We start from the raw sequence: 23,062 nt of genomic DNA, 5'->3' as shown, positions 1-23,062 counted from the left end.
GAAAAAAATAATAAAATTTGTGATCCTGGCAGAAAAATGATGAATTTTCTTAAAAAATTTTAAGTAAATAGCTTTATATCTATTTGGACTATTCAAAATTATCTAAATTTTCTTTTTTGTACCCCTCCAAATTCCAAATCCAAAATTATATTGAAGTTATAACAGCTGCATTAATAGGAATGGGTTATTTTCTGAAATAACACAGGAAAATGTAAAAGTTAACGTAAAACGATCGAAAAAAATTATAGAAAAACTGCGCGTGGTTAACGAAGACAGCAAAAGTTATTTATAACTTTCAATTTCATTGATTTTTTTCTTTTGATTGAGTTTTCCGAAATATCGTTCTTTACGCTTTTTTATTTAAAATGGGGGGGGGGGGGGGGGTACGAATTCCAAAAAAAGCAATTTTCGGGTGGTACAAATTAATTTGTAATCTTTAATTAAATTTAATTAATCAATTAAATCTTAAGACGAAGCTAATGGTATATATTTTTTTAAATCAATCATTTTTCTGTCAGGGTCGTTTCGATACTGAAGTCTTAAAGCTGTTTTATTATATATATATATATATATATATATATATATATATATATATATATATATATATATATTTCGCTTCGCTGGGGCGTAAACGCCACACGAGACAAGAATCTATTTTCCCGCACTTGTATCGTAATGTACTATTTAAAATCGATACACAGAATATAGGGTCGGTTTCGTTTCGTACAGATCGATATACCAAAGTTACACAATTTATATTTTACACGAATTTAGTTAACATAATGCCTTTTTAATTGAACGGAAAACATAAAATAATGTGACTATTATAGAAAAGAAAGATATCATATATTAGATGTGTAAACTTTCTACAGAAAATTAGTTTAGGAAATAATTATCGCCTAAACTATTCTATATAAAATATTTCTTCATAAACAAATAAATATTTGAAAAGATTATACGTGTTTAAGTACGATTATGCCGTGCAGAATAATTTGTGTAGAAATAGTATACGTATACGAAATGAAACGGGCCCAGCATGGGCACGAAGATCTTTTAAAAATACTTATTATTTTTCGCATCAAATAATTATATTTATTCATTTATATTTATATCTACTAACAAAATTGCCTATGTTATAACCTTAAAGCTTTATAACAGTTCCACTTACATTCTTTAAAATTATATTTTATATAAATCGGCTCTAATAAATTTTAATTTACTATGTTTATTCAATATTTTTTAGCTTTTATGTTATCTATAAAACAATTTTGAAATAGGTTTTTTTGTAATTAATCATGTTGATAATGCGGAATCATTTTGAACGACGATGAAAAATGCGCCACACCGAGAATATTAGATGACGGTCAAATCGTTGCTGATCGTCTTTAACTGCTATGTTCTCTCTTCCATTTTCTTCCATTGTTTATATAATTTGTGTGAGTGAAAGAAAGAAAACAGATCATCGTGACAGTTACAACCGTTTATTTGACCGTTATCTATAAACTGTTGTTTTGTTATCTTTACCTCTGTATATTTAGTCCAATCAAGAAAGGGATTTGGAAGAGTTCGTTTCCGAGAACCTCGGTTCAGCAAAGTCACGGAATTTTCCTTTGTTCTACGTCTGTGTCAAATCTTTTTCGTTGCAAAAGACAATTTTATTGAAATTATAATTGAGAGCAGTAAAATTTCATCATGGGCTTAGTTTGTTCGACGGCACAGGTACGTTACTGATTTTCATTCGAGGTACCACGTTATCTGCGACTCTTTCTAAAGCTATGTCTGACATGTTGGAAAATTGTTTACGTTGCATTATTTTTCTTTATATTTCTTTTCATTGGAATTGTAAATTTATATTTATTTTTTTGGTGAACTCAAAAAAGTAATTTCATCATATTCATTGAGTGATTCATCGTATCACAACAATTAGTAATGCGCATATTTGTTTTATGTAAATGTGTAACTAAAGAATTATTTTCACAACGCTTTCTAATTTAATTATTTATTTTTAATAAAAGAAATTCCTAACTAGTGATAAATATGCTTCTCAAGATTTTTTAAAGAGAATGCTCATCTGAATGACATGTCAACTTAACTTTTGTATGACTCACTCTCCAAATACAATATCCTCTTCAAATTGATAATGTAACAAAATCTTATAGGATGTCTTTATACATTATTACTTGACATGAATCATATTATTCTAATTTATAATCCTTTTTTTAGCTGGCGTGCCTGTGTGGTAGTACAGCATGCAGTTTTTGCTGTTCACAATGTCCTTCATGTCGCAACAGTACCAGCTCAAGGATTATGTATGCTTTGATGTTGGTGCTTGGTACAATAGTATCATGTATCACCTTATCACCTGGACTTCAAAGTACTTTGAAAAAGGTAAAATAAATTTTGTTATTGGGCAGGTCTAGCATTATATAATTTTCTTAATTATAAAATATTTTTGTATATATAACAAGTATGACTGATATTTTTACTATATAAAATTTATAAATGTACTTCTTTTACCAACAGATGCCATTCTGTGCAAACAGTTCCAACTCTGCGTTAAGTCCTGTAACAATTGATTGTGAACAAGCAGTTGGATATTTAGCTGTATACAGAATTAGTCTTATCATGACTCTATTCTTTGTCCTTATGTCAGTCATGATGATTGGAGTTAAGAGTTCAAAAGATGCGAGAGCTCCTATACAAAATGGGTAAATATTTGTAGGACGTTCTCTATATTCTACTATGTATTTGCAACAATAACACAATATTCTATTACAATGATAAATTTTGTTGCAGATTTTGGGCTATTAAGTATCTTCTGGTTATTGGTGGCGTTATTGGAGCATTTTTCATTCCAGAAAATTCATTTGGCCCAACTTGGATGTATTTTGGAATGATCGGTGGCTTTATGTTTATACTAATTCAATTGATTCTTATTATTGATTTTGCTCACACTTGGGCTGAATCATGGGTTGGAAATTATGAAGAAACTGAAAACAAAGGATGGTAAATACAGCATATTTTATGTGACTGCTTAATAATAAAATTTTCATTATATATATATATGCTAATGAATGCACAGGTATGTTGCTCTCCTTGGAACCACTTTTCTTAATTATATTCTGGCTATTACTGGTATAGTGCTACTTTATGTTTATGCCACTAAGGTAACTAATTTGTTTTTCGTAAATAATAAGACTTTTTAATAATTTGTTAATAAAACTTCGTGTTCTACTGTTATTCATTTTTATTACAGCCTGATGATTGTTCATTGAACAAATTCTTCATTTCCATCAACTTAATTCTCTGTGTCATTGTTAGTGTAGTCTCTATTCTGCCCAAAGTACAAGAATATCAACCTCGTAGTGGTTTGTTGCAATCTTCTGTCTTATCATTGTACATCGTTTATCTAACATGGAGTGGTGTTTCAAACAGCCCAGGTAAGCTTATTTACTCATTTTATATATTTTTGTCCATTGAATAACCTTTTCTATAAAATGTACTACAGTATAATTAGTACAAATAGTTATATATATATGTATATATATATATATATATGTACACACATGATTTTTCAGACCATGACTGTAATCCTGGTATTTTTAACACTGCTTCTTCTGTAGCTGATCAAAGTAATATGGCATTTGACAAAGAAAGTATTATTGGATTGATTATCTGGCTCAGCTGCGTTTTGTATAGTTCTCTTCGCACTGTGTCCAAGTCTAATAGAATAACAATGACGGAAAAAGTTCTTATACAAGATAATGGAGCTGGTAAGTATCAAATTTGTCATTACTATTTGTGTGTGTGTTTTTTCAATTTTGTTTAGGCTTCTTATTTTCTGTCTAATAATTTAAATTTATGTTAGTATGCTTATAAGATAATGGTCCAAATTATCAATATCATTTAAGAAAATTTGTAAATATAATGCATCGACAATTTATTGACTCTTATTAGAATAAATGTAGTATTTTAATTGTAAATGATACGATCGACAATGCATCTTATATCTAAAATTATTGAAAATTTGGAAAGTCATCTTACTTTTGACTTTACTCTAACATATTCTTAATGAACACTGCTTTTTCCGTACAGTGCGGAGCACTGGCGACCAGTCTCTTATCGCCAATGAAGGTAGGCACACACCACTCTTAGAACTTTACACAATTGATTATCTTCTTCCTTGTTAAAATCATAATACATCCTTTGTTTCTTTAACATGTGAAAAAACTTTATTGTCATTGTCTTTGTTTACTTTTGTTTCATCATATCCAATTCGTGACGATTCACATTCATTAGGAATGAACTAGTGTGTGCCTGCTCTTATTGAGATTTCTTTTTTCTCGCCACATGGATCATCCATTATGGCTTATTGCCGCGTTATTATTGTTCGTTGTTTTGTTTCCGCATCGTTTTTGGTTGTTGGCATTTTTCTTTCGAACGTACTCAGATTATGTTCCAGTAGAACGCCACAGTGACGACGAGGAAGGAGGTGCCAAAGTCTGGGATAACGAGGAGGACACTGTTGCTTATAATTGGAGTTTTTTCCACTTCATGTTTGCTCTTGCTACTTTGTACGTGATGATGGCGCTCACCAACTGGTATCAGTAAGTTAAACTAACCACTAAGAAGTTAATCATCGTTTCACCCATATTTTTATTTTATAACATTATTTTCAATTCTCAGGCCTAATTCATCTTTGAAATCTCTAAATGCAAATGCAGCTTCAATGTGGGTCAAGATTATCTCATCATGGGTTTGCATGGGACTCTATACCTGGTCTATGGTTGCACCTGCTATCTTAACTGACCGAGATTTCTCTTAAGTTTGATCGTTTATTTTTAAATGAATATTCGCAAATATCTAAAAATCTTGTATAAAGTTTTATGGAAGCTAATATTTCATTTGTGGGAAATGTTTTCTGCACAAAAATGTATCTTCAAGTCTATACTATTGAATTAAAGTGTAAAGTTTTTTGTAATACATAACGAACGTAAAAAGATTAAAAAAATCTTGTGCTTTACTAGAGGTACAATCATTGAATTGGATTTTACGATAAATTTGCTAATTAAAGTAACGATTGAAAAAGTAATAAAATATCACTTAAGAAAAAATCGTACCGGCATGCATTTAAAATGTAGTTTCTAAAAACTTCACTACGCTGCTGATAGCTTTCAAGTAAGAATTTCCGTTGATTGTCACATTTCAAAACGTGATATATTTGAACTAATTGATAGTTAATAGATTGATAATTCGAAATCCATGTTACCTCGATCAACTTAAATTTTTGAAAGCAAAACAGTTTTATTGTATGCTACATGTATGCCGATGAGAAAAGGAAATCTTTCAATAAGTTCTTATACCAATTATACATTTATTTCCATTGTTAAGCTCGGTTGAGTGTGTGCTTGTAAAAGCACTAAAGATGTATCGATCTTGTCTTTCATTTGAAATACAGCCGTCAATTTTATTTATCAATGCTAAACCGAAGAATATACTTTATTTACTGCATGTGTAAGCGCTATATAACGTAGTGTGCGTAGCGTATAATCTGTAATTACTTTGTTAATTTGAGAAAAAATTAATTTTTTTAATTATATTATCTAGATTGTAAGTATGTAAAAGACACGTATTTATCGTAACTTCACGAAGATGCAAAATGCAACTCTTCCTCGTTCATGTGATATAAACGAACAATGCCGTTGATGTATTGTTTTTTTTTCTATTGTATTTATCATAAAGCTGTAACATTCATTGTTCAAAAATAAAATATTAAAAAAGAAAAGACAGGTTACTCATTTAATAGAATTTTATTCTCTGTAAATATCAGATAAGTATTAAATAATCGTGTTAGTCGTAATTATAAAATTATACAAGTAATCCGTTGCTGTAAAAAAATAGTACATTTCCTAACAGGTTCGCAAAAGCTTTTTTGGTGAAACGAGAAGTTTACGGCACGAGTCGAAGGCGAGTGCTGTAACGACTTCGTCAAAAAGCCTTTTCGCATCATTTAGGGACAATATTTTTTCGCATGAGAACCGGAAACCAACGCCGAAGATACGATTTGGAGATTAGAGTGCGGAAAAAATTATTTCTATGAATTATAATAATTATTTACAATTTGTATGCAGGGAACAATTTGATACGTACTATGATAAGGCATACTTTTGACTTTCATATACATTGTATATGAGGGCAAGTAATTACACTTGTCAAGGCTTGCGTATTTATTAGGTTTGGATACCTGTGAACCAGTTTACAAGTTATTCCAAATTTCTCTCGCAGTGTAAAATATAAGTTAAAATTCACACGGTCAATGAAGTCCAATATCACGTATACAAAATCATGATTAAAAAATAATTAATCTCAATACTTGCATCGAATTCTTAAAAACTACATATCACTTATTTCATGAACTTTACGGAGTGTCGCTAAAAATTTGGCTGTTATATGTCATTCGTAACAGATCATTCTATGTACAGATATATCGTATACCAAAAGTAAAAAAGAAACAGCATTATTGATCACACGCTTAAATAATCATCATTATAAGAGACTACGGATAATTATTAAAAATCGCTTACAATCAATATGCACTTGCGCTCGTCGTTCAAATTAACATCTTATGTGAACGTTCGTCGAGCCAAGCGAAAGTCTAAAATCGTTCACGATTATTTACAAAAGAAAAGACTGATGTTCGCACGAGCGACATATTTAAAAAATGACAAGATTCGCTAATATCCGTTAATATACATCTATATAAAACCGTAGACGTTCAAACAAGTCAGTATAAAAAAAAGAGAAAAGACAAGGTTTCACCAGTTTCTCTAACAAGAAATGCATTATTCGACTTTCGTTTCTTTGATTGTCGGCACTGCAGAGTTCGATTGGTCTTTTGACGAAGATCCCTTCAAGTAACAATTTTTAATGTTAGTGAACGGCGTTTCGAAGAGCAAAGTGAGGATCGCGGAAGTGAGTAGGATCCACAGGAATTCTTTGATGTTCAACTGCAACAGCAAAGGAGTGTTCGTTACAACAATGACCGGATCATGTATTTCATGGCAGAGCTTGTTGAAAGAACGCAATAAGTACCATCGTCCTTATAAATCCAATGTACTCGGCGCTTCTGGTCTCTCCAACGTTAAAGAAGAACACGGGGAACTGCGTGAGGTATATCGCGTAACTCAGTCTTGTACTGATGAGGAAACCCTTCCAAGAGAACAGCTTTGTCAGCCAACCTGTAAAAATAGCAATTGACATAGAAGCATGTTCTTGGTCTACGAGTAATCCGTGACCTAATAATCTTGCCGTTAGTGTTTCCAGTATGCGCCAAGAAAGTCATCCAGATGAAAATGGCACACCAACCGATCGGCGCGAAAGCATTGTAAGATGCTGCATGAATAGGATTGTAGACGTAGTCGACCGTCCCCATTGGAGCTGGACCAAAAAATGCGCCCATTGCCATCAGTATGCTCAAGAACCATCCAATATTCAGCGCAGTCTATGAACACAGTCGAAAATCAGAAATGAGCCTTTGAACACGATGCAATATAATTGGCAATTTGCATTTCGAACCCACATTGCTAAGCTTGTAATCTGTCGGTACTTTCTTCAAAGCGTATCCTAAAAGTACTCCGAAAGTATAGACGGTGAGCCTGTGAGTGGGCAATATGTAGGAATAATTGGCTGTATCGAATAGCTGCCTCACCCTGCGAGCAGTCGAACATATCCAGCAAATTCCATCGGCCAACGTAGGCATGCACGAATAAGAACGGCAGTACTTACGAAGTGCCGAAGAACACGTAATTGTTGAGGCGCCGAGCGTAAGTTACGTAGAATCGAAGAGCAGTCGAGATCGTAGCGACGAGAGCGAGGATAGCCATCCCTAATTTGGGCCTTCTGTAGATCAGCAGAACCATCAGCGGTGACAATGCGAACAGCTGAGTGTCGATGCCGACGTGATGCGTGTGAGTGAGACACTACGGCAGTCAACGCAAAAACCATGAGGTTCGTCGTGACTCTTCGGACAGGCGTGAAATGTTGGTTCGATAAATACCATATTTTCAAACCCAAAGTAATTGTGGATGAACAAGAAGTTGCGCCAAGCTGTCTTTTTGCAGATATCCGCGTGCTGAGATACGACGAGGTTCCACTGCGGCCCGGAACCGATGAATGGCATTACGTAGGTGCAGAATAATACGAGGGCTGCCAAGGTCGGCACAATCCTGGAAAATGCTCCGATCGTCAAGCGACTCGCGAGAGGAGAACGACGAGGACGACGCTGGACCCGGAGTCGAACATCGAACATACCTGAACAGTCGGCTCAAGTACTCGCTGCGCACGTTCAGCCGTCCACTCTTGTTCAGTTTGCCCACGAACGAGTAGGTGGTCAGCAGTCCGGAAAGCATTATGAAGGGATCCGTGTACAAACTGGCAGCGCGGCCAATGACCGTCCACGGCTTGCCGACGTACTGGCAACAAATGAGCGGCCGTCAGGCAACGTTCGCGACTGACGCGAAAGAAAATAGAGCGACAGTAATGGCAAGCCACCTCGGTCATGCTCGTGCGGTTCACGTAGGGATTGAAGAATATTGCCATGCTCTTGTGCGACAGAATGAGCATGAAGGCGTTCAAAGCTCGGATGCCGTGCAGGATGGCGATGTCGCCGTCGGCGCGTTCCAACGAGACGAGCTTCAGCGCGTTCCTCTTGAGCGAGAACGCTCGGACGGCGGGTTTCATTGGCACGTGGTAGTGGTCGCACACGCCGGCGAACACCGAGAGCGCCAGGATCCCGATGAACAGCAGCCTGCGCGTTTCATCGAGCGATTGCTTGCGACCGATAAGGGCGCCCGAGATACCGCGATCGACTCACCCGACGGCAATGGTCTCCGTGGGCAGCGGCTCGCCGCTCTCGACCTGGCACATGTCGGCGTCGACCCTGACCGTGATCTTCAGTCCCGTGTCCTCGGTGTGCCTGACCAGGCTGTGCTTGAGCGACGCCTCGACGTCGCGCGCGCTGCAGCCGGACGGCGCGCAGACCGCCCAGCTGACCGTGCTGAAGCGCGGAACCCGATGCCCCGGCTGTCGAGTAGATCATAATCCCAAAATCAGCCGGCCTCGCTTTCGCGCGCGCGCATCTCGCTCGGCTCTCACGGTTGCGAAACGAGATCGTCCACGATCAATTAGCTTATCACTCGCGATCGAGCTCACGTTCTTCGCTAGTGCACGTCAATTTTCATAAGTTTTCATGTCACTTGTTCAAATCATCAAACAATTTATGCGACTGGAAATTTATCGATGCCGCCGTCATGAAACTCGTAAGTGATCCATTACAAAACGCGTCTATATGAGGCAATTCCCCTTGCGACACCTGGGATTCGACGCACGAAGTAAAAAAAAAAAAAAAAAAAAAATAAAGAAACGAAAAGAAACAAGATGGAACGAGCGTCGTGCAACACAATCCTCTTTGGCGAATCTTTTCACGGACTCTTAAACGAGCAATTAGATTATAGCTCGCTACGCGCGTAGCTATGTAACGCAATTACAACCGTTCGGTTCACGAGCTTCATGCGGAATCAGCTTTAACGCAACATATATCGACGCATCAGCGATTCAGTCGCGGTTCCGCGTGTCTGTTCAAATGCTAACGCCTAGCCGCCAGACAGATTTCCACGATCCAATTTTCGTTTACAGGAATTTTCATCGCGATACCCTACTGCAGCGTCCAAACTCAGGCCAAAGCAAACGAAAAAACATCAAATAACACGAACTTACGAACATCCTTTAAAAAGTATACTCACATCGGTTATGTTACTGCGGAAGGCGTAATGCGAATGCACCAGGCGATGTAGATGGAGCAAATCAGCGCGCGACTGGTCGACATCGAGTTGGAGGTAAGCAAGGCAATATTTGCCACGAATGCCAGCCGAACCCTCGACACCCATGCACTCGTCAAAGTCACCGAATTGATTGACGTTGCCGCTCAGCAAACCCGATGGCATTTTCGCCGTGGCGTCGTACACTGCAAATAACCTTCGGATTAGTTCTTTCTGCTGGAAATAACGTTTTGACCGTTCCGGAATTTTGCAACAGGCTTGCGAATTTTAAAACAAAAACCTGGTTTTCAACCGCCGTTAAGTATTTTTTAAAACCAGTCTCTGAAAAAAAGGCCGACGCATTAGCAAGTTTCACGAGAAAAAAAAATAGATTTATATGATGCCGAATCGGACGAATGAGCAGTTGCAGCATCTAGTCTTGAATATTACGCATAACCCTGCGAGCTATTTGATTACTGTTTAGAGGGTATTATGCCTCGAAATGAGGGAAAGCGCTGTCAGTCAGTAATATAAGATCGAATTAGCGATACGCAAGCTTTTATGCGTTTATGCGGGTCGTCGATCCGATGTAAACACCGCGATTTGGCAGCGACAAGCGAAAAATCTCGAGGAACCATCATGGCCAAGGCCACGTCGGAGCCAAGAAATTGAATGCTCCTCGCGGTTATCTCGCGCCGCATGTCGGATGAGACAAAAAACGACTGCCGGTGCTCGGTGCCTCGTTGGCTCAGCTCTCCGGCCCAGTGATAAATCACGCTTTAATGACTTTTGGCGTTGCTGACTGTCGAGCTCTTTATATTCAACTGCGGGCCGTGGCGTTGGTCGCGCGGGAGCGATAACAATCGAGGCATCTTAGTAGCGATAATGGATGTTGCGATGTGCCTGAGCTGTCCATGTATTATTGAAGAGCGATAATCTAAACTTCGCCACGCTTGGCTACGTGTAAACATTTTACTCGCGTGGCACGTAGACGCGCATGCTAAAATGTGTCAATGAAGATTGGCGTACAATTCGAACGAGAAGTCTCTTCGCTAATTCAATACTGCACTTGCAGGCTTACTTTTCAAAGCCCAAAGGCTGAATTTATTGAGCTCCCTGCGGAAGATGTCGGATTGTCTTCTGCACTCGGCACTGACTGGTCCGGCCGCCGGGTCAAAGGTCGGAACAATTTGCAGCAACTTCCTTGCCTCGTGGTCGATTTCCTCGGTGTAGGCGTCTGAAAATGTTACGAGAATGCCAAAATCAATATTCCTCATTATGGAGATTCCATTGTGTACACTTGAATAATTATTCAGATTTTGCGACGGTAATAATCGCTGCGGAAATAAATAATCCTCGCCACTGAGGTGTTGCGATTCATAAAATGCTCGAGTCAATGTCAATTTTACACGGTATGAATTTCCGAATGAAACAATATACCGAGTTTCACGCGAACAGTTACAGTGTTCATGAAGATTGATCGACAAGCGATAATACAACGATTGCATCTCGCTCAGGTTTGAGCGAGCAGCGCCAAGTATACATACATACATATATATATATATATATATATATATATATATATATATATATACACACACATATCATAATTGAATTATGAGAAAGGAGGGAAGCGCAATAACTCTCTCCGGCAGCAACCTAATTCATCACTAATAATAGACCAAATGTCATTAACGCTTGCAACACTCCACTGCGTATTATAATAGGAACGCGTAGCGTGGCGTCTGACGTTCAAAGGAGTGTCGAATTTTTTAAAACACTGTGTACAATGGTTAATGGCAATTTGTTTCGCGTCTCTCTTTTCTTTTTTCTTACAATAGTTCAATGAGTTACGGTTGCTGCCGTAGACGCGTTTGAGCAACCGGATAATGCTAATGACGTTTGTACAGGACGCCTCTTCTGCTTGTTTTCTCTGAAACTAAAAAAAAATAAAATAAAACGTAACGGCGAAAGTTCATGTATGAATAGCTTAAACTGTGTGTACTCTATTATCAAAACTCAAAACCTTTAAAACATTCATTTATGCGCGAACGTTTATATGAGCTTCCTTCTGTCGAAATTGATTTTTTCTTCGCACCGATTTCTTTCTTTCTTTATTTTATGTCGAGTGTCGAGTGTGTCGAGATCGCCTGCGTAAACAAATGAAACGAAAAATATAATTTGCAGCGTGAAAATAAAAATATGAAGATCGACGCACATTGTATACATGCAATGACGACGTACCTCCGCAGTAACCTCGGAATCGCGAACGTGTACTGTATACGGAATGCAAATAAAAAAAAAAAGGGAACGCAAAGTGCATTTTTTTGTCATTGTGTTTAATTCTCTCGTCGTATAAGTTACCAAATGTTGGATGGATTGACATGGTACGTCTGTTAGTGCAGTGTGTGGATCTGCACGGCTGAACATCTCGTGCGGAATGCCTTTTGTCGCGCATTTTGATCATGTATTCGCAATAATTATGTCACACTTTTAGTATTCCAAATTACATACAATCAATTACTTTCGAAAATAATACATATTTTGCTTGTAATATCTGATGTGTTCAGCGTTGAACGTAATTATGCGTGAGAAAACACATTGGCATTATTTTTATGAATATATCGCAATGTACAATAGAAAAATACCGTAAATATTTGTCTGTATATCACACTCATGACTACTCACGTAATCCGTGCTTTTTTTTTGCTTTCGGATCTGTTCAGGGACTTAAAAATCTTAACTTGGTTGGGAGTTGAACACTATTCTACTGTTAGTATGTTTAGTTTGATCTCTACGAACTTTCGTTTTTCTTCGATCATTGACGGAAGAATGTCTTGTAGGCGCACGAGCAAACTCTATGAAGTTTATTTTGCATGGCTAGTTTTTTACTCTGAACTTTTGTAATCCCTTTAATTTACGATGAAAAATGCCCGAAACATTATTGATGCATCACTTTGCATTAGAAAGAAAAAAAACAACACAAGCGATATAAATTCAGAACGTCATTCTCAAAATTATGGTGTAGATAAATATTCATGCTAAGACTTTATGACTTATTGCCCCGTAAATTTGAAGTCTAATGGCAGTCACGAACCGAAAGAGCACTGCAACCCAGTTTTCAAAGAATGTGGCACTGCATTGAGATAGAACAAGGCATGCGAACGAATTAATCGATGAATCGTCGCCTCGAGTTGACCGGCTGTTGAAAAATTATTACGTTATTGATGATAGCAACGCGTGTCCAATTTGCGATTAGTCTCGCCGAAAGATTGATATATTCGTACCAGGGTTGGAGAGCTTATTAACGCAATTGGCTATATCACTTTCGCAACGGCAATGCAGTTAAGAATCGTTGGACACGCCACAGCCAATGATTAACAACTTTTTTCACCACACGAGGATGTTTGCACCTGTTTTCTCTTTTACTGTTCTTTTTGTCTTTTTCAATTGTCACTGTATTGTCGCTAATTTATTGGAATGTACACTGTCTTGATTTTGCCATCTCGTTCAGTAATCGAAGACAGCAACTCTTCGGTTTCAAATTCACAATGTTGCAAATGTTTGCGGAAGACAATTCTTTTTCTTTCTCCTTTTTTTCACGGGGAGTATCATATAATTGCGTTACGCAATAGTGGAATGCAAAATTTACTTGACTTTTATGGAGAGTCGAATGCACGCCAGCTGCATTAACAATCGAGGAGGAAATGCTCTTTGAAGAAAACATTAAAGACCGATCGATGAGAAAAGATCGGAGTCCAGAGTGCAGAAAGGACTGTTAGTTTGCAGCTTTGATTTCTCACTCGAGCTTTACGTATCTAACTTGTCGATTGGATCTCACATTGGCAATCTGCTTACGAAGTGATTTGCGAAGAATCCTTGGGAGGTACACAGCAGTACTACAGTTGATTTGTAAACTAGAATTTAGGCGACACGAACCACATCATTCCATTGCAATATTTTTACAAATGGAAGCGACAACTTCTACATTAGTTTTAAATCATCGACTCAAATAAGCTGATTTGACAGACGGATTTCGAAAATGTCCCTCCGTGCTGCAAGATTTATAACTTTGCAAGCGCGTGGTCGCCAGTGAAATTCATGAATAACTTTCATTCTGCAACTGCACTTCTGCATGAGGTATGAATCATCATTGCTCCACAATTCGCTTCGAATAGTTATTTAAAAATGGACGCAGTTACAATGATCTGGCCAGTCTGCTGTCTCCTTTCTTTTTTCCAACAAACAATAATATAAAGCAGGCGCAACAGCTGTTTCGCTGGAGTTTCGCGATTTCCGGTGTATAATCAGCTAAACGAGGCTCTTGCGAGCGGTAGAGCGAAGAAATCTAAGCAAAAGCCGAACGTTAATGGATGTACCAATATTGTCATTCGATGCAAATGCTCATCGAACGAGAGATAACGAGACTCCGATAAGTTCGCGCGTTTGTTTGAACTATTTTTCCGCGTCGAAGACGAGGGCCTCCAGCCTGCGTGCGCCGAGAAAAAAAAACATTATTTAGGTTAAACGGTTTGACGCATTGTGCAAGACGATATAAATATAAGGCTGAGACTCGAGTTATTTGCAAATGACGGTACAACCAAGCAGTAACGAGATTGATGAGTTTTACGAAAAAAAAAGAGCGTACGAGGCTAGATTTTTCGACTGCTGTGAGCTTCTGTATAGGCCACGGCCATTTCGCTCGAGCCGACGTAATTGTTTCTCTTCTCTTTCTCATTGTATTCTTCAAGTGGTGCACTTGAAAACAATAAAAAGAAAAAAAAATAATAAAAAAAAAAGAAAAGGGACAGAAATGATAACTCCACCTGGTCTTTACCTCGCGCACTTTCAAAACCTTTGCAAAATCGTCGCTGTACTCGCTTGATGGCGTAATATTCGGAAGCAGCTTCGATGAACTCGATCGACGGCGAAACTGCCGCGAATCGCAGCCGGATGAACGAAGAGCGCGCGAGAACAAGATGGGAAGCCCGTAATTCTGACGGTTGAATGAAAGTGTCGACAAAGGATATCGATGTCGGGCAACGGTGATTTCGCCCGCGGTGCGAATCGTAATTAGCTTTTAGCTTTCCGCGTGGCCACGACTCGCGCAATACCCGTTGATTTCAGGTCGCGATGAAAGAAAAAAGAGCTTCGGCAAACTACCTGGACGGACCAATTATATAAGAGCTCGGACGACATTTGAATAGCGCGTACCGAAGGATTGTCGAACGCCACATTGAAAGAGGGTGCCTATCGGCGTTGTTTTCAGAAAATATCAGGTTGTCATCTCTAATTGCTTGATAAGGCAAAACAGAGCAAAGATTTCCCAAGATCTTCCGAAAGTCGACTAATCGACAGCGTTGCAATGGAGATGGTACTCACTATAGTAAGGATTGGTAGTGTAGCGATCGAGAGTTTTGTAAGTGATAACTTCGTCCGTGACAAGGGTGTCGTTGTACTGCTGAAACAGACCGTTGACAAGCCCGACGAAAGTAAAGTTTTCAGAGCTGCCGGTGTCGCTGTCATTGTGGGTTAGCACGCGAAGAATCTCATTTTCCTCGATACTCGAGCCAAGATTTCCTCTTAGTATATCCACCGATTGGCCAGCTAGCGAGACTTGGATCGAACAGGTCAAAAAGACCAACAGGTAGTCCCGATAAACGCCCATGTTTCTTCCTCTTCCAAATGGTTCAGGATCACCGTCGTTCGTTGTCTGCAATTAGCATTTTTGATCAATTAACCAGTTGACCAAGCGGATGGATAAATGGGCTACTTTTTACAATTCTCATTGTACGATACAACTTGTTGACTTCTTGCTGTCAAACTATTTTTACACTCCGATAAAAACAAACGCAAAACTCTCGATTCCGAAATCCTATCTTGGGTAACAAGTTGAGAAAAAGCGGTTAAAATAACTAAATTTCCAATTAAAAAAAATTATTTTCATGCTCTCTTGTACCGTACACTGAATAGATAGGATCTGTGATTTTGAAAATCTGTCCTAGCGTAAACTATTTTTAAGAGCGTGCAAACGCTATTGATTAGCACGCGTAAAATAAAGTCTGAAGTGCAGCGAGGATCGCGGAAAAAGTATACGCGATAGGACGGCATTCGAAGAGTTGACGGAATTGACCGGAAAAGGCATTGAAACATTTCGGAGCGTCGACAATCGCGTATGTTTGTACAAACACATGTCGCGCGTGAAAATGTATCGCGGAAAGTAAACACCATTCGCGTTTTTTGATACGCATTGACGGTGTCGGCACAACCACGAGACTTCGCTTACTCGGCCACTTATTAATTTTTTTCTCGGTAGTTTTTCGAGCAAAATCTGTGCTAAGGGAAGCAAACGTTGGACACTAATTGTGAAGAGCCGAAAACAATCGTGTAAAGCAGTCGCCGTACAGACGAGTTCCTACCGAACGTAATACAAGACTGGAAGACACTTACCTCTTGTCGAAACTCGACGAAACTGATAAAAAAAAAACGGAAGAAAGAGGAAAGAAACAAAAAAATAAATAATCGTCGCACAAGACGAACGCCGCCTCATGCAACAAGCAACAATTCACAAAAGCACTGGCTGCGAGGCATGAGAAGGCGAAGCACGTTTGGGTTCTCACTGGTCGGGCGAAATGTCGAAACTATGGCGATGCACTGGCCGCTCTTTCGTTTATAGTAGCGCGCGAGTTGAGCGCGATACGGCGAGTGACGGAGAGACCCGCTGATCATCAGGCTTCACCTGTGCGCGGGTTCCTCGCTCGAATCTCTGCGCCTTTGGCGCGCAGAGGGAGTATGGATTGTCGCGCTTATCCCCTTGATACTCCCCCCCCCCCCCCCATCCCGCTCCCGCTGCCGCGATATATTTACTCGGTTTTTCGGCTTGTCATGCCGTCTCTCGATCGCTGACGTGTGGTCAATAAACCTAAAATCATCGCGTTCTGGTTACTGTATTCCTCGTGCTGTTGTCTCATTTCTCCTCTGTAGATACATACTGTTTATATACTTTTATGGACAGCAGTTTCTAACCTTATTTGTTATTTCGGCTACTACCAAGTATTTCTTAAAATTCTATTGAAATAATTCATTTTTTTTATATTCATAGTGCATTCGAATTTCATAGAGCTTGAATCTAATTTTTTAATTTGAATGTTTGAATATCATCAGCTTTAACTGATAGAAAAATGTTCTACGGCATCACTGTAACGAAGTATGCGTTAAACTATTCCTACGAGACGCAACGAAAATTCCTTTTTAGAAATTACAAAAGATACGTTTGGGGCATTTATAAATTTCAGACTATTGCGTTTAGATTGGAAAGGAAACTTAATCAAAAAAACTAAATATTTATGAGAAAAATTAAGGAAGAATTGAAGGTCATTATTTTATAGCTGAATATAAAAAGTGTAATCGCCACGCATGCACGGTTATTTTGCGATCGCCATTTGACACATACAGCACAGAATTACCGCCGTAATTGCAATATCAATGATGTGACTCGACGTTTATAAAAACATTTTTTATTTGTTTTAAAAAGATATAAATTTATTTTTGAATCGGAAAAACACGTGCGAGGTTGTCGACTTTACGTAATAATGAAATAATCAGGCGTAGCTGAAAGACACACCTCCACGTAAAGATGAGCCGATGTCATAAAAAAAAGTCTACGCTCAACGGTTTTACGTTACTCTATTTTTTTCTACAAATACGTATACCGACTAACTGAAATGAGAATAAAAATGTGTAAAATGACAGAAAAATTTTAGATAGATCGACAAATTCAAATTTTAGACAAATTCAAAGTTTTACAACTCGTATTGGTCATCGCGTAGACCGCGTTCTTCCTTGTTTGAAAAATATCACGAGTTCCAGGTCATTTAGTTATCGCTTTTCAGCGCCTCTATACCACAAATAACATACTCATTAAATACTCATTAATCTTTGTTTGTCGGATCACGTTACTTTGAGCAATAACCTGTACTTGTAATTTTTGATGGTTTCTCGCGAGTCTTTAATCTGACTATCATAAGAATAACTTGAAATTGGCTATTATGATGATAGATGATTTTCTTTTAGCATAAACCCAGACTACAGATAATATGTGAACAATAAGTTCCGCAATTGGTTGGCAAAAAACGTTAACAGAACAATATTCCGCCAGTCTACAGAAGATAGGATTTTTTTTCCTTCTCTTTTCTGTGACCATCTAAAACGTGCCAGTGAAAGACGAGGTAGCGAATCTTTGGTGTGGACCGAGAAGATATATATTTGCCAAAACACGTGCGACGATGCGACTAAGCTTTGGACTTAAATAGCTCGATATTTCCTAATTATTCGTATTCATAGAAATATAAATGAAGGAAAATAAAAAATTAATCATAGTTAGTAAATATTGCTTTATGCACAATATGTCAAAAGAGAGTTTACTATATTATTGACATATTTTTTAATGGATGCATGCGTAAATGGCTTAATTAGTAACTTATTCGTTCGAAATATATCGATAAACATTTTCTTTAATAAATTTTATATATACGCGCACGTCAGTGCCTGCATGCGTGCGTGCATGCGCGTGCGCGTACGCGTATCAGTCGAATGAGGTGAATTGCACACAAACCTTGTAAAATCATTTATCTAGTTCATTGAAGAAAGGAGAAAAAAGGTTTCAAGGTAAATGGATTTTGATTTTCAAGCCACGAATCTTGTGATGTAACGTCTACGGATCTTATTTACTGTTACCTGCCATCATGCAATTGACATAATCTTGGATATGATAGATAATTTATTCATTTTTTAGTTAATTTATATAAGAAGACGCTGCAAATACTAAATTGAAGTATTTTGCGCGTCGCTCATGATTTACCAATCATTTTGTATAACATCACTGACCTCGATGAGATCCATGACTGTTGATGTACCTAGAACATTAAAGAATAGACTTTGTACCCATAAAAAAAAAGTAAATTAATCGTAAGTATCATAATTATTTGGAGAATACTCGAACTGACTTATTCATTTGAATGTACGAAAGCTGTCAAAGATTACAAATGGCTTAAATTTAAAAAATTCATCGCATATGAGTGATACTTGATAAACAATAATCAATTTTAACGAGTAGAGTAATTAACCTTGAATGATATCAGGAATAACACTGAAACTAATTGTCGAAGTCCGTCGACCCGTTTCAATTACAACACCCGATGTTTATATCAACAAATCGAGCTAATAAATTCAACAATAAAAGTCGTCTTGCGGTGAATCCGTTTTGGAAGTGTGTCGAAAGCGATAATTATTGTTATTGCCGGTCACACCCACGACACACGATTTTTATGCAATTTTTCAGAGTAAAACGATGTGATTTCCTATTAACAAAATAGATAGACAGACAACCAAGTCGATTTTAGGCGACCAGATAAGAATACTCACTGGGATTTATGAATCTCGGGCAAGTAGGATTCTCCTTGCCACGAGCTTGCGCAAAAAGGCAGATGCGCGTATACAACGCGTTTGCTGTTTCGACATCGATGTACGCGTCCGCGAGGTCAGAACAATCGTCTTGGACACTTGTCGCCCGAACATCTCACTTAGTTTTCACAGTCCGCGTTGCCTAATTAAATTATGTCGCTCTTTTATGTCACTGTACCGAGTCTTTTTGTTATTATCTACGTAGCGTTTAGAATTTTTTTTTATAAGAAAGAATGAAAAACTCTAGGGCTCGAATGGACTTGTCGAATAATTAGTACACGTGTGACAGAAAATTCAAATTCCAATTTTTGAATATAACAGTGACCTTGTAAATATAATTTGATAATGAATGAACGGATCTGCTTTATAATTAGAAAAGAATTATTCCTAGATATAATGATTTCACAAATATACGGAATGGACAGTCGCACGTAAAAACAGTTTTATTGCTGTTGGAAGCTTTCCTTCTTAATAAGCGACACTGTTTTGGATAACATACTTACTTCCGGGGTAGGCGTGGAATTTCCAATCAAAATAATAATTGTTGTCACAAATCAAAGTATCAAACTAAAAGAGCAGTATGAAACGTATCATTTGTGTTCATTTGCAAATGATTATTTTGCTAATGCTTTATAATCGAAAATCAATCAAGTCATTGAACATACGTCACGACAGAGAGTAAATGGACAACCAATAATCCAAATTGAAAGATCTAAAGGTTAATTCAGTAAATTCAAAACGTACGCTCTGGTTACGTCAAGAGATATTATGCACCTATACGTATACACGTCCATCGTAACGAATGATGGCACGTCGTGATCCGAATCCTGAAAAACACTATCGAAACACATCGAATCCCACGTGTCTGACCGCGCCGATCTTTATTTCTTTGTGCGAGGCTACAATTTATGCGACTAAATCTATCCTTACATCGTATGCATTGAATTCAGGTTTCGCAGACAGCGTGGTTTTCTTGGCCGACTGATACCGCAGGATTATTTTTGGAATTTCGAAGATAGCAAGCCGACAGCTTGGTCGTTAATTTGCCGTTGACATTTTTTTTAAAAAAGTATAGTCTATTTGAGGATAAGAATGTCTTTGTCAGTGCGCGTCTGGGAAAACAATACGAATCGCCAATGGGGGCACGTTGAACATTCAGAAGAATCGAAAAGCGGATGAAATTACCAAACCCGTCCACGCTTTGTATGCTGATCGTTCGCAGATGAGATGCGTCTTGCGAAACTTGTAAGATGAACGGATGGGTTCTCATAGCTTCGAACTTTGACCTTTAATAATATCTCGGACAAGACAAGACTCGCTTGAGTAATTCAATTGATGCTATTGCCAAGTTTGCACGACGTCCGCCTGCGGGCACTTGATTGTATTTTTAATTCGCAAAGAGTGCTCCGTCGGTGACATTCCCTCCTTGGGATTTCCAAAAACCTAGTCTTCGATCGTTTTTTATCCTGGCGCGCTCGCCACTTCCATCGCGCGAAACTGTGCAGTGAAACAAAGATGAGAAAGAGTCATCATTAGCGCGACGTAGAACTGGGCGCTCGACCGTGCTAAATCTCGCGTGCCGAGCACTATCGACGACGACTTTGCAATTGTAATCGCGTTGCGAAATATCAATCGGCACGCGCATGCGCGTCGCTCATTAATAGAAATACACTGCTGCTCGATGATTAAGTGCACGTGCATCCCGCGTTCAATGTTACACGCACTCGCCCGATGGCGCGCCTTCGTATACGTATGCGACGACAAACTTTTCGATTGATATTTCGAACATCAATTGGCCGCTCTTTTGCTCCTTTTCCTTAATTCCCGGCGGTACTGATTCGCATGAAAATTCAATTCGGAAAACTTCCTTATCCCTTTGACGAAGTAATAGAAAACTAGATGGCGGAAGCGCTCGCTTGGACGAACCGTCTGACCACATCGTCTTCTGTATCTACTGAGAGCAAAATTGATATGGCATTGCCGCTGTGGCAACTGTTTCAGTGCTAAAAATTCGTTGCGCAGCTCAAGATATAAACTCTGAAATTCAATTTGAAACTCGTAGCAGCTCGCTGCGTACAATTGGAATCCCGTGCCTAGCTCGACCGTAACAGACTCGACGCGTTACAATAAGTGTGAATTCTCTCAATTTCGCAGCTGTCGCGTGTAGCGTGTATTTTTTACAGTGCGTGTTACAATTGACGGATTTCAAGCGTTTTATTAGAGCTTGAGTTACTGAAATATTGACGCGTTCACGCGGTCGACATCTGCAGTTAGCTTGCGTTGGGAGGAGAACGCGAACGTGTTGAATCATCAAGCTCTCAACGAAAAATGCATTTTTCCTTGTCTTCTTGGACTCGACTTCCTCTTCGAAAAAATACACGTTGACACGAGTTTCAATGACCTTTCACGTTGCCACGGCGATGAAAAGAAAACGTATAGATTTGAAAAAAAAAAAAAAAAAAAAAAATTGATCAGTTTGAAATATATTCATACAAATATGCTGATGTCATTCACGCGGTTGTCGAAAAAACACTCTCGAGGAGCTGTCTTCTTTCTATCTGAGTAAAAAACCTTCCGAACAGAATTCTAATTTTGTCGAAAATGAAAAGAAGAAAAATCGCTGTATTGCTTAGCATTCAAGTCAACGAAGTGGAAGAAAAAAGGAGACTGAAGACACAGTCTTTCCACGAACAGGAGAAAAAGAGAGGGAGAGAGAGAGAGAGAGAGAGTGGGCGTTTTATAAATAATTGATGGAAGCGCAGGATGCGCGTCATTGCAGAGCAGGAGTATACAGAGCTCCGCACTTGCTACATACACGACATACATCGGTGTCAAGCGAAATTCCCTCCTATTTCTGTCATGAACTGTACTTCCCGCACAGATTTGAAAACACAAAATTCAAAAAATTGTCGTGTGCTTACGCGAAAGGAAAAGTGTGCTTATGCGATCTGTTTTCGTTTAATGTTTATAGATGTAGTTTGACAATCTATCGAGCTTTTTCGTGTCATACTCCAATTGGATTTCATCGATTTTGCAAACCTAACTTGGTAGCCTTTAAAGAGGCCTCAGCGATTTTCAATAAATACGTAAATATTTTCATTTTTAATGTATTAATAGAATAATATTCGTACTTTCCTACTGCGTCAAAAAAATGTTGGCTTTTCGTTAAAATATTGAAAAAATTAATAATTAACATTAGTATACTTAACATGGAGCTGTATGGGGGAGTGTCGGAAAAAAGGCCTGGAGTACTATTATAGATAATTGTTACAATAAATGGGTTTATACATTTTTACGTTAAAAATTGGATGAATGCAAAATAAATGTATGTTGACGTGAAAAATATGGACAACTCAATTATTAAGTAAAAAAAATTAGCTCATATGATTTTTGGCACCCTTGCGAATGCCCGTGAGATGTGGTAATATCGTACAGGAGTAAGTTAATAAATTCTTATTAACCCAATTTTTTAAATTTCAATGAATTTTGTATGTTATTAAGCAGCTGTTTAGATAAAAATAAAAAATCCACTCTACAGACAGTATCTTTTCAAGTGTAAGGCATGTTTGCCGTTGAAAATATCACTTGAATTAATTAAATAATATCAACATGCGCAGACACAACAGTGTATGTCTTCGCATACCAATCCGTTGATTAATCACTAAAGCAACGTCGCTAGGTGGCTCACATTAGTAGCATAGTGTATAGAAAACGAAAGACACCTTGACGTTGAAAAAAATTTATTTTTGCATGGTCTTTTTAGATGCTACTCATTTTTATAATGG

The 23,062-nt window shown here is 38.2% G+C and overlaps 2 protein-coding genes across 7 annotated transcripts; one reads left to right on the top strand and one right to left on the bottom strand.

Annotated features, from left to right (window-relative positions):
• The first annotated feature begins 1,442 nt into the window (after positions 1-1,442).
• On the top strand, positions 1,443-5,771 carry LOC131668113 (probable serine incorporator). Of its 6 annotated transcripts, none has more exons than XM_058941992.1 (10): positions 1,443-1,719; positions 2,224-2,388; positions 2,524-2,708; positions 2,797-3,006; positions 3,083-3,167; positions 3,257-3,440; positions 3,579-3,773; positions 4,096-4,134; positions 4,463-4,607; positions 4,687-5,771. In XM_058941992.1, the coding sequence occupies exons 1-10, from the start codon at positions 1,693-1,695 to the stop codon at positions 4,823-4,825; spliced, it is 1,374 nt and encodes a 457-aa protein (XP_058797975.1). In that variant the 5' UTR covers positions 1,443-1,692; the 3' UTR covers positions 4,826-5,771. The 6 variants fall into 6 exon arrangements, with proteins under 6 accessions (XP_058797975.1, XP_058797974.1, XP_058797976.1 ...); XM_058941991.1 differs by having other exon boundaries at positions 4,451-4,607; XM_058941993.1 differs by having other exon boundaries at positions 1,444-1,719; positions 4,466-4,607.
• A 32-nt stretch (positions 5,772-5,803) lies between these two features.
• LOC131668112 (nose resistant to fluoxetine protein 6-like) lies at positions 5,804-16,511 on the bottom strand. Its single transcript, XM_058941990.1, has 14 exons — positions 16,436-16,511; positions 16,266-16,287; positions 15,198-15,528; positions 10,897-11,052; positions 9,801-10,021; positions 8,873-9,081; positions 8,551-8,806; positions 8,311-8,471; positions 8,057-8,225; positions 7,786-7,979; positions 7,580-7,709; positions 7,309-7,501; positions 7,093-7,238; positions 5,804-7,007 (listed from the first exon to the last, which is right to left on the bottom strand). Exons 3-14 carry the CDS (start codon positions 15,481-15,483, stop codon positions 6,843-6,845), a joined length of 2,286 nt encoding a protein of 761 aa, XP_058797973.1. The 5' UTR covers positions 15,484-15,528; positions 16,266-16,287; positions 16,436-16,511; the 3' UTR covers positions 5,804-6,842.
• Between the last annotated feature and the right edge of the window lie 6,551 nt (positions 16,512-23,062).

Source organism: Phymastichus coffea, unplaced genomic scaffold (assembly GCF_024137745.1).
Source record: "Phymastichus coffea isolate CEN01 unplaced genomic scaffold, Cenicafe_Pcof_1.1 PCOF00074, whole genome shotgun sequence".
Taxonomy (NCBI): Eukaryota; Metazoa; Arthropoda; class Insecta; order Hymenoptera; family Eulophidae; genus Phymastichus; species Phymastichus coffea.
The sequence above is the reverse complement of the archived record's forward strand: the minus strand, read 5'-3'. Positions and strand labels throughout refer to the sequence as shown.

Excerpts from the sequence above, each read along its gene's own strand:
- LOC131668113 (XM_058941991.1), top strand. The coding sequence starts at position 1,693 with ATGGGCTTAGTTTGTTCGACGGCACAG. Across the intron at positions 2,709-2,796 it reads AGAGCTCCTATACAAAATGG|ATTTTGGGCTATTAAGTATC; the intron begins GTAAATATTTGT and ends ATTTTGTTGCAG. Across the intron at positions 3,441-3,578 it reads TGGTGTTTCAAACAGCCCAG|ACCATGACTGTAATCCTGGT; the intron begins GTAAGCTTATTT and ends ATGATTTTTCAG.
- LOC131668112 (XM_058941990.1), bottom strand. The coding sequence starts at position 15,483 with ATGGGCGTTTATCGGGACTACCTGTTGGTCTTTTTGACCTGTTCGATC. Across the intron at positions 7,239-7,308 it reads GCATACTGGAAACACTAACG|GTTGGCTGACAAAGCTGTTC; the intron begins GCAAGATTATTA and ends CTATTTTTACAG. Across the intron at positions 7,008-7,092 it reads TTGGATTTATAAGGACGATG|TTGAACATCAAAGAATTCCT; the intron begins GTACTTATTGCG and ends TTGCTGTTGCAG.